The 15,115-nt window shown below is 41.3% G+C and overlaps 1 protein-coding gene and 1 long non-coding RNA gene across 24 annotated transcripts in view; one reads left to right on the top strand and one right to left on the bottom strand.

The window, feature by feature from the left end:
- Positions 1-15,115, top strand: part of ZNF44 (zinc finger protein 44) — a 51,537-nt gene that overhangs the window by 17,024 nt on the left and 19,398 nt on the right. For 6 of the 23 annotated variants that reach the window (XM_001107269.4, XM_077977652.1, XM_077977653.1 and 3 more), the window contains 3 exons: positions 7,267-7,393; positions 8,328-8,388; positions 9,283-11,521. The exons of 1 other annotated variant lie outside the window; for it this stretch is intronic. In XM_001107269.4, the coding sequence (XP_001107269.2) occupies positions 7,267-7,393; positions 8,328-8,388; positions 9,283-10,939 (1,845 nt within the window). In that variant the 3' untranslated portion in view covers positions 10,940-11,521. Of the gene's footprint in view, positions 1-68; positions 1,071-7,266; positions 7,776-8,327; positions 8,396-9,016; positions 11,522-11,922; positions 11,988-13,217; positions 13,349-15,115 lie in introns of those variants that run through there. 16 more of the 23 variants (XM_015123015.3, XM_077977661.1, XR_003725101.2 and 13 more) reach the window with 15 other exon arrangements.
- Positions 1,797-6,212, bottom strand: LOC144336754 (uncharacterized). Its single transcript, XR_013409078.1, has 2 exons — positions 4,614-6,212; positions 1,797-4,519 (listed from the first exon to the last, which is right to left on the bottom strand). It is a non-coding gene; the product is annotated as an uncharacterized LOC144336754 (long non-coding RNA).

Raw genomic sequence — 15,115 nt, 5'->3', positions numbered from 1 at the left:
TGTCACAGTGCTGCAGAGACTTTGTTTATGGCCAGTTTTGGGGGCCTGTTTAAGGCCGATTTGGGGGCCTGTTCCCAACATTTCCCCCTTTTTGTTTTTGCAAGACGATAAAAGCAAAGGCAGCTTTATCACGGTGAGCTACTTCTCATAGGAGTCAGGACCTGCATCTGCAAACTATACAAAGACAAACAACACAAATTAAAAGCACAGTCATCATTGAAATCATGGAGACTCCAAGTGTTTCTATCCATTTTAATGGGTTAATAGCTGCTAATCTGTCTGCAGCTACTTCAAGCACTCCAGTTCCTGGCACTAAGGTCAGGTGTGCCTGGGATGCTTTAAATAGTTGTTTTTTAATTTTGCAATATCCAAAGACAAGTTTGTAGAGTGTCCTTCTAGATGCTTTTTTATTCTTTCCCACATTTTGGTCTTATTAAGAGCCATTAATAGTTTCCACAAATCCTTATGTTTAGCTCCTACAGTGGGCCATGTTATTTGAGGTTGAGGTGCCACTATACCACCATGTTTCCAGATAATAGGAACTCTTGCCATATTTCGTACCATTTCTACCATTTTGCTCAGACCAGCTGAACATAGTGTGGCTGTGGCATGCAGACTGAGAGGTGCAATTCAAGCTAAATATCCCCTTAGGGGATCAATCAATAATGATTCCATAGGAATTGTTGTGCAGCACCTTTGCCTGTTTTGCAATGCAATCTTCCCAAACAAGTACGTTTATTATTTCTGGCCAGGTTCAATTCTTTTTACAAATAGGTTTTTGAGGGTGGTATGCCTCAATTATAGGAGCAGATTTATTATGGTAAATACTGAGACCAGAAAGCATGTGTAACTGTGTCATAGAGTGATTACATCCAGGCATTATTGCCATCCAAGATTGATAAATATGCCCAATAAGTATAATTGTTCTGTCAGCCCTTGTTCAAGGAATACTCATGGCACTGGTGATCACTGCTATCACAGCTATCATTAAATTACTCATTGTGACTGGTTGTCCCGCTTTTCTCAGGTGTTTTTTGCCATCTGTGGACAGCTTCTTGATCTGTCCCCAGGTAAGTGGCTGTGTTTGATGGGTGTTGCTCATGACAGTTGGGGTTCTCCTCAGCGTCAATCTCGACATGGCTGCAACTGGGGGGGTTCTTGGGTTCCTCCCAGAATCTCTTCTTCAGCATCTGGCTCATGATAAGGTTTTAAGTGTCTTGATGGTGTCCAAATCGGCTGTTGATTCGGTCCTGGAGAAATACAAGCATAACCTCTACCGCAAGTTATTATTTTATCTATTTCCCAACTTTTTGTTATCAGATCTCTCCAACAAGCCAGTTGTTCTGCTTCTGTCTTTGCAGCTGGTTTCTATAGATGCTGTTCAGCTGCTGATAGCATCTGGCCTTTAGGCAGGTTAAAAAAATTTAAAGTCAATAATGCTAGATTCAATTGCATATGGGGTGTCCTGTAGTCCCTGTTTCCCCCTTTTTGCTTTTGCAACTGCTTCAGGGAGAGATTCATTCTTTCCACTATGGCTCGTCCTTGAGAATTATTTGGGATGCCAGTAATGTGTTTAATATTCCATATGGAGAAAAATATAGCTAGAGCTTGGTTAGTATAGCCTGGGGCATTATCTGTTTTAATAGAAGCTGGAATGCCCATCACTGAAAAACACTGCAAAAGGTGGCATTTAACACAGGCAGAAGACTTCCCTGATTGGCATGTAGCCCAGACAAAGTGAGAAAAGGTATCTACACATACATGCACATGAGTTAGTCTCCCAAACAAGGGAACATGTATGATGTCCATTTGCCAAAGAGAATTATGTTTCAATCCTCAAGGATTAACTCCTCCTGTAAAAGATGAGGAATGCACCACTTGGCAAGCTAGGCATCGCTGGATAATAGCTTTAGCTTCTTTCCAGGTAATGCTGTATCTATGTTTGAGACCAAAGGCATTAACATGGGTTAAATTGTGAAAGTGTCTAGCATTAGATATTGCAGTAGCAACTAGGCGATCAGCCATTTGTTTCCCTTCAGTTAAAGGCCCTGAAAGAGGTATATGAGCCCTAATATGAGTAATGTAAAAAGGGTGCATTCTACTCCAAACTGCTGTTTGCAGTTGGCTAAATGAAGTCATCAGTTGTTCATCTGTATAAAATCGTAACTGAGCATTTTCAACTAACTGTATAGAATGAACCACATATGAAAAATCAGAAATCACATTAATAGGCATATTAAAAGCAGTCAATACCTAAATTACAGCTACAAGCTTGGCTTTTTGAGCTGAAGTATACAGCATCTGAAAACTACCTTTCGAGCCGGAATAAGAAGCTTTACCATCACTAGACCCATCTGTAAAAACATTCTCAGCACCTTCAGTTGCTTTAAATTTAGTTATTTTGTGGAGAATTCAATTAGTTAATTTTAAAAGCGGAAACAGTTTTGTTTTAGGAAAATGATTATCGAGAATACCCACAAAGTCAGCTAAATGGGTTTGCCAAATGAGACTATTTAGAAAAGCTTGCTGTATTTGTGCCTTCGTGAGAGGGATAATAATTTTTCCAGGATCATATCCATGTAATTTAACAATCTGAGTTCTCCCATTTCCTATCATAGTAGTGATTTGATCCAAATAAGGAGTCAGATTCTGCGAATTAGTATGTGGAAGGAAAAGCCACTCTACAAGATCTTGCTCTTCAACAATAACACCAGTAGGTGAATGCTAAGTTGAAAAACTTAGCAAATCTAGAGTCTTCTCTGGATCTATTCTATTTATTTGAGTCTTATGCACTTGCTTCTCAATTAGCTGTAACTCTGCCTCAGCCTCCCTTGTTAATTGTCAAGGGCTAGTGAGACTAGGATATCTCCTCTTAGGATAGAAAATAGATTACTCATGGCCTAAGTAAGAATGCCTAGAGTAGGTCATGTCCAATTAAGGTCCCCTAGTAATTTTTGAAAGTCATTTAATGTTTTTCAATTGATACCTACGTATGGTTACTTTTTGTGGCACTATTTTAGTGTCATTTACTAAGGTCCCCAAGTAGGAGTAAGGAGTAGTAGTCTGAATTTGTCAGGAGCTATAATTAAACCAGCATAGAGAAATCGAATTTTGCAAGTGATCATAACATTGGAGTAGTATTTCTCATGTGGGGGCAGCACAAAGTATATCATCCATGTAATGAATAATGTAACACTGAAATTTTTTTACAAGTAGGTTTAATTGCTCACCCTACATACTTCTGGCAAATTGTTGGACTGTTTAACATGCCTTATGGCAACACTTTCCAATTAAAATTCTTAGCAGGCTGCAGGTTGTTTACTGCAGGAATTGTAAATGCAAACTGTTCACAGTCTTGCTCAGCTAAGGGGATAGTAAAGAAACAGTCTTTTAAATCTATCTATTAAAGTCCAATTTTTGGAATCATATCAGGAGAAGGCAGTCCTGGCTGCAATGTCCCCATAGGTTGTATAACTGAATTAATGGCTCTTAAGTCAGTTAACATTCTCCGTTTACCTGATTTTTTTCTTGATTACGAAAACTGGAGAATTCCAAGGGGAAAATGTTGGAGCTATGTGTCCTTTTTCTAATTGTTCAGTAACTAGGTCCTCTAAAGCCTCTGGTTTCTCTTTACTTAGCGGCTATTGTTCTATCCCAATTGGCTTATCTGTTATCCATTTTAAAGGTATAGGTTCTGGAGGCTTAACAATGGCCGCCATCAAAAATGATATCCTAAATCTTGGCGGGAACTTTGTCTTTCCCTTGAAGCAGTTCCTTCAAACCTTGCAAATTTTTTCCTAGTCCCATACCAGGGACATACCCCATTTCATGCATCATATGTTGACTTTGAGGGCTGTATAGTTACTCTGGAATTAGAACTTGTGCTCCCCATTGTTGTAATAAATCTCTTCCCCATAAATTTATAGGTACGGAAGTTATAATTGGTTGAGTAGTCCCAGGTGGTCCATAGGGCCCTTCACAATGCAAAATATAACTACTCTGATATACTTCAGGGGCTTACCAACTCCAACTATGTTAAATTGAGCAGTTTGGAACAGGACCCTGGATGGGCCCCTCATGAAGTTTCCCGAAATCGGGTTCCCATCTTTATCAAACTTAGAGTGACACTGATTAGCCCAGTGTTTTCCTTTTCTGCATTTTGGACATATTGCAGGCTCAGCAGTTTTCTTTCTTCTCTCAACTGGCGGCCTGACTCACTGATTTTTTTCTACGTTCTTTTTTAGTATGATCATTCTTCCCACAGTTAAAACAAGCTCCAGGAAATGGAGTATTTCCTTTACCCACTTTCAGTCCTTCTGTGGCTTGTGCCAACAAAGTAGCTTTAACAGGGAACTGCCAAGCCTCTATATCACCCTTTCATCTGGCTTGCTGAATTCCTGCCTGAATAGAACTGAGAGTGGTTGCTCAAGGTGCTGCCTGAACAGTCACTGGGGCAACTACTTTTCGCCCAGTGTCCTCAAAAAAAAAGAAAGATCTGGAGGGTCAGGCCACTGTTTTTCTTCAAAATAATGAGGGGGTGCAGAAGGGTAGGAATGAACCTCTTCTTCCTTTGCCACTTTAGCTTTAGCTGGCAAACAAACTTGCTCTGTCACCTCTTCTGTTACTTCATTATACTCTCATTCTTCCTCATCATCAGTGTGGAAAGGTTCCAAGGTGGAACAAACCAGAGCTCACACTTGTCCCATTGTTACCCTGATGCTTCTGAGCTTCCCTTCTTACTCACCATGGGGATTGCTTAAGAGTACTCGGGTGTCCTCAAGCTTAGTTACACATTCTCCAACCATCGCTTTGTTGACCCTTTGACCTGGGTTCAAGCCCCACGTATGGGCATCACTTGCCGAGACCAGCTCGGTCGTGGAGACTCTAACCCAGCGGCACTAGAGGAATTAAAGACACACACACAGAAATATACAGTGTGGAATGGGAAATCAGGGGCCTGGCAGCCCTTCAGAGCTGAGAGCCACGAACAGAGTTTTACCCACATATTTATTGACAATAAGCCAGTGATAAGCATTGTTTCTATAGATTATAGATTAACAGCCTTCCTTACGGGAAACAAAGGGATGGGCTGTGGCTAGTTATCTGCAGCAGGAACATGTCCTTAAGGCACACATTGCTCATGCTATTGTTTGTGGTTCAGGAACACCTTAAGTGGTTTTCTGCCCTGGGTGGGCCAGGTGCTCCTTGCCCTCATTCTGGTAAACCAACAACCTTCAACATGGGCATCATAGCTATCATGAGTATGTCACAGTGCTGCAGAGATTTTGTTTATGGCCAGTTTTGGGGGCCTGTTTATGTCCAGATTTGGGGGCCTGTTCCCAACACCTTGGCCTCCGAAAGTGCTGGGATTACAGGTGAGAGCCATCACATCTGGCCTTCTAATGTATGTCTTAGTCTGTCCCAGGTGGTTGTATGCTTTTTGTGTATTTTGCAACATTTTAAAGTAGTTCCTGCCCAGTTTGACTCTGATTGGATTGCATTGTAGATGAAATAGAAAAGAGAGTCTTGTTTCAGACCTTTGGATAGTCCCCAGACTGAATAAAAAATAGAAAGGCAATAATTTGGAAATAAAATATGATCTGTACTCTCTGTGGTGATTAGAGTTCTACCATGGGAACTCTGACTGCTATCTTCAAGACTGGCAATGAGGTGGGCAGAGATGGGGCCAAAGGAAAAAACAATACAAAGCTTTCCTATCATTTTTTACTTTCCCGTTTATGTATCTTTTTCTCACTGTCAATAGGATGGGATGTGGAAAATTATAGTTTTAAATCCTCTGTTTTTGTATAGCTGTCTACTTTCTTGATGAGAAGGGTTTTTTTAAAAAGTATTTTTAGACATTTATGACTTCTATAAAAATGGTTTATGTAATGTTATTATTAAATGTCTGCTGTTTATGGAATATAATCGATATTCATGAAAGCTGACACTGAACTCTGTCTAAGAACATTTGCAGCCTGTCCCCTTCTTTTCTTTCTCCTTTGACATTACCCAATAAAAAGTTTAAAATTTTTCTGTTTAGTTGGTAAAATCTCTTTTATTAGTCTTTTGTTATACTTAACTACATTTTATCTACAGGGAACTAGTCACCAGCTTCCAAAATATTCTCTCCATGTAATCACATAGGATAGGCTAAATCCCCCAAGTAAGAAATAGAAAAAAAATGAAACAACAACAACAAAAAACATATGAAATATCACCTACCAGAGTTGCTCATTAGGGACCCAGTGCCTAGAGTGTTTCTTTGTGTCTGTCTTAGTCTATAAGACTGTTTTTTTTGTTACTTATAACAGGATACCAGAACTGGGGTAATCTGTAAGAAATGATATTTATGTTTTGCAGTTCTGGAAGCTGGGAAGACCAAGTAAGGTCAAAGTGGGCATCTGGTGGGAACCTTCTTGCTGATGGGGACTCTGTAGAGTCCCTGGGTGGCACAGGGCATTACATGGTGAGGGGGCTGAGTGTCTAGCTGAAGTATCTTCCTCTTGTCGTAAGGACACCAGAACCTCATCTGTGATAACCCATTTATTAATTAAGCCATTCATACGTGAGTGGATTAATCCATCCATGTGTTCCAAACCCTCAAAACCCACTTACCTCTTAAAGCACTACCTTTCAGTACTGCCACATTGGAGATTCAGTTTCAGCATGCATTTTGGAGGGGAAAACAGTCAAACATAGCAGTGGCTGATTGGGTACGCTTCCTCTGCTGAGGATGTAATACAATTTCAAACTCTCAGAGGGAAGTTAGGAGTTAAGCAGAACCATAATTTTTACACAAATAGTTTAGCCACACTCCACCCCTGTTGTTAGTTATGCTCATGGGACCCTCCCCTAAATACATTGTCTAGACCCCATGGAAGGTTCAACATTGTGAACAAGCAGTTGTAAGGATATGCAGTCTCAGGACTGCTAATTGTAACTCTCTTTTGCACAGTAGGTTGTAGGACTTTGTCACGACAAGAACTACAGGCCCACTGTAGAAACAGACATTAGGAGTAATCCAGGCAATAAGATTCATTTGCATAATTCACCAATAAGAGACATGTTCCTGTTCAACTGTTATTTTAGCAAGCACAATTCCAGCATCAGACAGTGAGTGTAGACACAGAATAAGAGTGGATTTACCATGTCATTGAATAAATGCTTGGAAACCACAGCATCATGGGAAGTTTATGAAGTGAGTATAGGTTCTCAGTACTGTGAGTTTCAACCTTCCTTTTCTGGACATATGGGATGTTTCAGGACTCAGTGGCCTTTGAGGATGTGGCTGTGAACTTCACCCATGAGGAGTGGGCTTTGCTGGGTCCATCACAGAAGAATCTCTACAGAGATGTGATGCGGGAAACCATTAGGAACCTGAACTGTGTAGGTATGGATGACATCATGTCTTCATTTAGTCAATTAGAGACGTTTGTTTTTTGCGGTCATCAGTGCTGTTCAGTGATTTGAAATACGGAAAAGGGATACAGTTCACCCTTGAACAACACAGGGTTAAGAAGTGCCAGGCCCCAACCAGTTGTATGTCCTCATATAATCTTTTGTCTGCCACAGCTTAGCCTATTTTGACTGGCAGCCTTATCAGTCATACAAACAAGTGACGAGCACAGATATGTCACATGTATTGCATACTGTATTCTCAGAATAAAGTAAGTTAGAGAAAGTAAATTTTTTTTTCTTTTTTGTTTTTTGAGATGGCATCTTGCTCTGTCACCTAGACTGGAGTGCAGTGGCACAATCTTGGCTCACTGCAAGCTCCGCCTCCCCGGTTCATGCCATTCTCCTGCCTCAGCCTCCCCAGTAGCTGGGACTATAGGCGCCAGTCACCACGCCCGGCTAATTTTTTGTATTTTTAGTAGAGACGGGGTTTCACCATGTTAGCCAGGATGGTCTCGATCTCCTGACCTCATGATCCGCCCATCTTGGCCTCCCAAAGTGCTGGGATTACAGGTGTGAGCCACCATTCCTGGCCTAGAGAAAGAATTGTTAATAAAAAAATCTCAAGGAAGAATAAAACTATATTTACTCTGCATTAAGTTGAAGTGGATCATCATGAAGGTTTTCATCCTCATCTTCACATTGAGTAGGCTAAGTAAGAAGAGGGTTTTGTCTTGCTCTCTCAGCGGTAGCAGAGACTGAAGAACATTTATATATAAATGGACTTGTGCAGTTCAAACCTGTGTTGTTCAGGAGTCAACTATAGTTCAATGAATGAATCATGCATGATTGCAGTGTACATAAAATCTTAACAGTTTTTGTGTCATTTTGTAATAATTTATAGTGAATTTTCTGGATCTCTCTTTTAGGAATGAAATGGGAAAACCAGAACATTGATGATCAGTACCAAAATCTCAGGAGAAATCCAAGGTAATTTGTACTTATAAGAGACAGGTGATGTCCCTGTAATGTTTCTGAGAATGACAAGCACTTTTTAAAAGAAGCAAAGATTATGAACAAGCCCAGCTTAAATTTATTCTTAGAAAAATTTCTCTATAAAAATGTATTATTAAATGTGACATAAATATATTATTAAATGTGACATAGCTATTCAGTGTTTGCAAAGTAGTTCCCATGGAAACAATATTAAGATTTCCCATAAGAAGCTGGGTATGGTAACTCATGCCCGCAATCCCAGCACTTTGGGAGGCTGAGACAGGAGGATCACTTGGGCTTGGGAGTTGGAGGCTGCAGTGATCTGTGATGGCACTGGTGCACTCTAATGTAAGTGACAGAGCAAGACCCTGTCTTAAAAAAAAAACAAAAAACAAAAAACGAAAGGCCGGGAGTAGTGGCTTATGCCTGTAATCCCAGCACTTTGGGAGGCCGAGGCAGGTGGATCATGAGGTCAGGAGATCAAGATCAACCTGGCCAACATGGTGAAACCCCGTCTCTACTAAAAATACACAAAAATTATCTGGGTGTGGTGGCGCATGCCTGTAGTCCCAGCTACTTGGGAGGCTGAGGCAGGAGAATCACTTGAACCCGGGAGGCGGAGGTTGCAGTGAGCCAAGATAGTGCCAACTGCACTCTAGCCTGGTGACAGGGAGTCTCCGTCTCAAAAAAAAGAATCCCCATGTGCATATCATCATCTTGAAAATAGCTGGGATTGAGTTATCTTGCACAACATTCAGTCCATTCACATTCAAGCAGGGCATGAAGCTTATAGCTTGCCTGATAACGTTAAAAATGTAAATCTAATACCTGTTGATAAATATAAATTCAATAATAAACCTTTAGTAATGTACTTTTCGTTTTTTACAGATGTGATGTGGTAGAGAGATTTGGTAAAAGTAAAGATGGTAGTCAGTGTGAAGAAACCTTAAGCCAGATTCGAAATAGTACTGTAAACAAGAACACTCCTGCCAGAGTAGATGCATGCGAAAGCAGTGTGAATGGAGAAGTCATAATGGGTCATTCATCCCTGAATTGCTACATCAGAGTTGACACTGGACACAAACACCGTGAGTGTCATGAATATGCAGAGAAGCCATATACACATAAGCAGTGTGGGAAAGGCTTAAGTTATCGCCACTCCTTTCGAACACGTGAAAGGCCTTACACTGGAAAGAAACCCTATGATTGTAAGGAATGTGGAAAAACCTTCAGTTCTCCTGGAAACCTTCGAAGACATATGGTAGTGCAAGGTGGAGATGGGCCTTATAAATGTGAATTGTGTGGGAAAGCCTTTTTTTGGCCCAGTTTATTGCGTATGCATGAAAGAACTCACACTGGAGAGAAACCGTATGAATGTAAGCACTGTTCTAAAGCCTTCCCTGTTTACAGTTCCTATCTAAGACATGAAAAAATACACACTGGAGAGAAACCGTATGAATGTAAGCAGTGTTCCAAAGCCTTCCCTGATTATAGTTCATATCTAAGACATGAAAGAACTCATACTGGAGAGAAACCTTACAAATGTGAACAATGTGGGAAAGCCTTCAGTGTTTCCGGTTCCCTTCGAGTACATGAAAGAATTCACACTGGAGAGAAACCCTATACATGTAAACAGTGTGGGAAAGCGTTTTGTCATCTTGGAAGCTTTCAAAGACACATGATAATGCACAGTGGAGATGGACCTCACAAATGTAAGATATGTGGGAAAGGCTTTGATTTTCCTGGTTCAGCACGAATTCATGAGGGAACTCACACTCTAGAGAAACCCTATGAATGTAAGCAATGTGGGAAATTGTTATCTCATCGCTCAAGCTTTCGAAGACACATGATGGCACACGCTGGAGATGGCCCTCATAAATGCATGGTATGTGGGAAAGCCTTTGATTCTCCCAGTGTATTTCAAAGACATGAAAGGACTCACACTGGAGAGAAACCCTATGAATGCAAGCAATGTGGGAAAGCCTTCCGTATTTCCAGTTCCCTTCGAAAACATGAAACTACACACACTGGAGAGCAACCCTATAAATGTAAATGTGGAAAAGCTTTTAGTGATTTTTTTTCCTTTCAAAGTCATGAAACAACACACAGTGAAGAGGAGCCTTACGAATGTAAGGAATGTGGGAAAGCATTTAGTTCTTTTAAATACTTTTGTCGCCATGAAAGGACTCACAGTGAAGAAAAATCTTATGAGTGTCAAACTTGTGGGAAAGCCTTCAGTCGTTTCAGTTACTTAAAAACTCATGAAAGGACTCACACAGCAGAGAAGCCATATGAATGTAAGCAATGCAGGAAAGCATTCTTTTGGCCCTCTTTCCTTCTAAGACATGAAAGGACTCACACTGGAGAAAGACCCTATGAATGTAAACACTGTGGTAAAGCCTTCAGTCGTTCCAGTTTCTGTCGAGAACATGAAAGAACTCACACTGGAGAGAAGCCCTATGAATGTAAGGAATGTGGGAAAGCCTTCAGTTCTCTCAGTTCCTTTAACAGACATAAAAGGACTCACTGGAAGGATATTCTATAAGTGTACGGAATGTGGGAAAGCATTCATTAGCTTTATCACATTTCAATACTTGAAAGAAATAAATCCTATAAATGTAAACATGGTAAAGCCTTAAGAAGTTTCCAGGCTGGGTGCAGTGGCTCACGCCTGTAATCCTAGCACTTTGGGAGGCTGAGGCGGGTGGATCACGAGGCCAGGAGATCAAGACCAGCCTGGCTAACATGGTGAAACCCCATCTCTACTAAAAATAAAAAAAGAATTAGCCAGGCATAGTGGCTCGCACCTGTAGTTCCCAGCTACTCAGGAGGCTGAGGCAGGAGAATCCCTTGAACCCAGGAGGTGGAGGTTGCAGTGAGCTGAGATCATGCTACTGCACTCCAGCTTGGGTGACAGATCGAGACTCCATCGCAAAAAAAAAAGTTTCTATTTCTTTCGAATAGAGTTGCTCCCTGATATATGCAAGAAGATTGGTTCCAGTACACCCTGAGTATACCTAAATCCACAGATGCCAGCTCTTTGGAATATTTGCATGTACCTACCCACATTCTCCTGTATACTCTATATCATGTCTAGATTAATTAAAATATCTCATGCATTGTAAAAGCTGTGTACATAGTTGTATTGTTTAGGGAATCATAAGAAAAAAAATCTGTATGTGTTTACTACAGACTCAACTATTGCAGGCCTATCCACATAGAATATATCACCTATGATGTTACAATTTCTTGTTTCAATACTCGGATTACTTTTGTTTAATGACCTGAAAGAATGTGTTAACACCAACCACAATTCTGGGTCTTCTCTCTTGATAACCCAAGTATTATGATGGTTATGACAATGATGATTGCTGTATGGTGCCTAATGTGATACGTAGAGGTGACTAGATGTGTGGCATCATAGATAAACAGTGAGACCTCAGGCTAACTTGAATCTTGACAGGACATCAAGACCTTCATCTATGTTGGAAGACCCAGGTTCTGATTGAAGATGTTGACTCTTTGCAGGAGGCTAACTAATACTAACGTTGGGATCTGTCCAGCTTGAGGGCTGAAGATCTTTGTGTTGAAGGGTATGTCTTCATATTTGCAGCTATTTAGTTAGAAACATTGTTTTAGGAAGCTAGTTCTTTTTCTTTGAATCCCTAAAAAATCCTTATAGTGTTCATTTGCATATTTTCCCTTATAGGACACAGAAGCTTTTTTCCGTCAAAGGATCTTAGTTGAGGTTGATAATCTTTAACACTTGCACCTTGCAGAGGCTAGAGATGCCCCAAATCTGCTGCAAATTTTTCGTGTGTCCAAATCAATGGCACTGCTCCTCCTTAATCTTTTGCATCATCATCATCATCATCACTTGTAGAGGATTTCAGTAAATCTTCAGTTTCCTTATTAGTAAGGGTTTCTCTGTCTTCTTTTATGTTCCTCAATGTTGTTTTTATTCCTGTCAGAGATAGCCCTTTCCACCAACTTTCTTTGCAACACTTAAGATATTCCTGACTGCTGTATCAGTCTTGGGGAAACCCCTGAAATCACTTACTCCCTCACTCTAATGGCTTCCAATATGCTTTGGGTGTCCTGGCCTTTAGGACGTCTACAGCCTCTGCAGTAAGCACAGTTGTATCTGCAATTGTGAAGCTCTTCCATAAATATACTGTGGTACAGTCAGGGTTAGAATCAAGGCAACATAAATTGTATAAATGAGGTGAAGCTGGGCGCACTGGCTCACACCCATAATGCTAGCACTTTAGGAGGCTGAGGCAGATGGATCACTTGAGGTCAAAAGCTAGAGACCAGCCTGGTCAACATGGTGAAACCCCATCTCTACTAAAAATACAAAAATTAGCTGGGCTTGGTGTCATGCACATGTAGTTCCAGCTACTTGGAAGGCTGTGGCAGGAGAATCACTTGAACCCAGGAGGCAGAGGTTGCAGTGAGCCAAAATTGTATCGCTGCACTCCAGTCCGGGTGACAGAGCGAGACTCGGTCTCAAAAAGAAAAAAAAAAGTTGAAGTGGGTGTAAATTACCTTAATCTGCTTGATGATGCCTTGATCAAGTGGCTGTGGCAGTGATACAGTGTTAGAAGGCAAGAACATCACTTACACTTTTTCTTCAGCATAACAGAAAAATTTAATTTTTGTTTCTGTATTGTACATGAGCTTTGCTGGATATATGATTCTTGGTTAAGCTGTTTTATAGCAGAGCATGATGAGAGTGTGTGAGAGGCTTCCCATTGAAATGAGGAATGGAACCTAACAAAAAGCAAATATATCTATTTTACCCTAGTCATTTATCATTACAGAAGTCAACTAATGTCACAAAACAATGATCAATATGAAGAATGGGATGGAAGAAGCAAATAATGTGGTTGGAGATTATAGCATTGTCTTCTTAGGAAACTGAAGACAAAACAACTGGAAATCTGTTAAAACTGTGAAGGAGTCAGTTTGCTGCTTATGGAGTAAGCATATCCTGTATTCATGATAGCATATACTATTGACTTAAAATAATATTTCTTGCAAATATATATAAATTTCTGAGGATGGAACTAATGCCATATGCAACATCTATTTGTAGACAAGTATGAGTGTTTTCTGATGAGATGACCTAAGTATCACCTCCATGGAGATATATATATGTATACCACTTTGGTGGATTGAAGTCTCCTCATCCCAGTGCTCATTGGGGAGAAATCCTGTAATTTAAGTAATTTGGGAAAATCCAATCCAAATTAACTCATGTATAGTGTCCAGAAAATTTGCATCATCAAAGAAATATTAACTATTGGCCAGGTGTGGTGACATGCATCTGTAATTCCAGCACTCTGGGAGGCTGAGGTGGGGCTCAGCCTGAGGGGACTGAGGATCGCTTGAGGCCAGGAGTTCAAGACCAGCCTGGGGAACATAGTGAAACTCCATCTTTATTTTATTTTGTTTTAATTTTTGAGACGGAGTTTCGCTCTTGTTGCCCAGGCTGGAGTGCAATAGTGCTATCTTGGCTTACTGCAACCTCTGCCTACTGGGTTCAAGCAATTCTCTTGCCTCGGCCTCCCGAGTAGCTGGGATTACAGGCACCCACCACCACGCCTGGCTAATTTTGTATTTTTAGTAGAGACAGGGTTTCACCATGTTAGCCAGGATGGTCTCAATTTCCTGACCTTGTGATCCACCCTCTTTGGCCTCCCAAAGTGCTGGGATTACAGGCATGAGCCACCGTGCCCAGCCTTCTCGTGCCCAGCCTTCTCTTCTTTTTTAGAATGTGTAAATTAGACACAATTTTTCTCACGTCATGCACATAAAAGCAGTATTTTCCAGCAGTGGTTGCTCACTCTCCTCCTTGCTGGGCAGACAGTCAGTGTATCCAGGGTGCAGTGATTTTGGAGTATCCAGGTGTGGATAAACTATCTACTTGTGATTGGAGTGCTTCCCAAATTCTCATAGCCAGGGGTCCAGGCATGGTGGCTCAAGCCTGTAATCCCAACACTTTGGGAGGCTAAGGCAGGAGGATCACTTGAGTCCAGGAATTTGAGACTAGTCTCAGCAACATAGGGAGACCCTGTGTCTACAAACAATTTTAAAAATTAGTTGGGTGTAGTGGTGCACACCTGTAGTCTCAGCTATTCAGGAAGCTGAGGTGGAAGGATTGCTTGAGCTTGGCAGGGTGAGATTGGAGTGAGCCATGATTGTGCCACTGCATGCCAGCCTGGGCAACAGAGCGAGACCCTGTCTCAGAAAAAAAAAAAATCAGTCAGGCATGCTGACATGTGCTTGTAGTCCCAGTTACTAGGTGAGAGGATAACTTGAACCCAGGAGTTTGAGGCTGTAGTGAGCCATGATCATGCCTCTGCACTCCAGCCTGGGTGACAGAGTGAGACTGTGTCTCAATGGCATAAATTAAATAATAATAATAAAGAGATTTTCTCCTGGCTCTGAAACCATTTCTGGACCTGCAAAGCAATCTTGTGGAATGGGCCGGGCGCGGTGGCTCACGCCTGTAATCCCAGCACTTTGGGAGGCCGAGGTGGGCGGATCACAAGGTCAGGAGATCGAGACCACGGTGAAACCACGTCTCTACTAAAAATACAAAAAATTAGCCAGGTGCGGTGGCGGGCGCCTGTAGTCCCAGCTACTCAGGAGGCTGAGGCAGGAGAATGGCGTAAACCCAGGAGGCGGAGCTTGCAGTGAGCCGAGATCGCGCCAC

This window comes from Macaca mulatta, chromosome 19 (assembly GCF_049350105.2).
Source record: "Macaca mulatta isolate MMU2019108-1 chromosome 19, T2T-MMU8v2.0, whole genome shotgun sequence".
Lineage (NCBI taxonomy): Eukaryota > Metazoa > Chordata > Mammalia > Primates > Cercopithecidae > Macaca > Macaca mulatta.
This window is presented reverse-complemented; position numbering and strand designations above follow the sequence as displayed.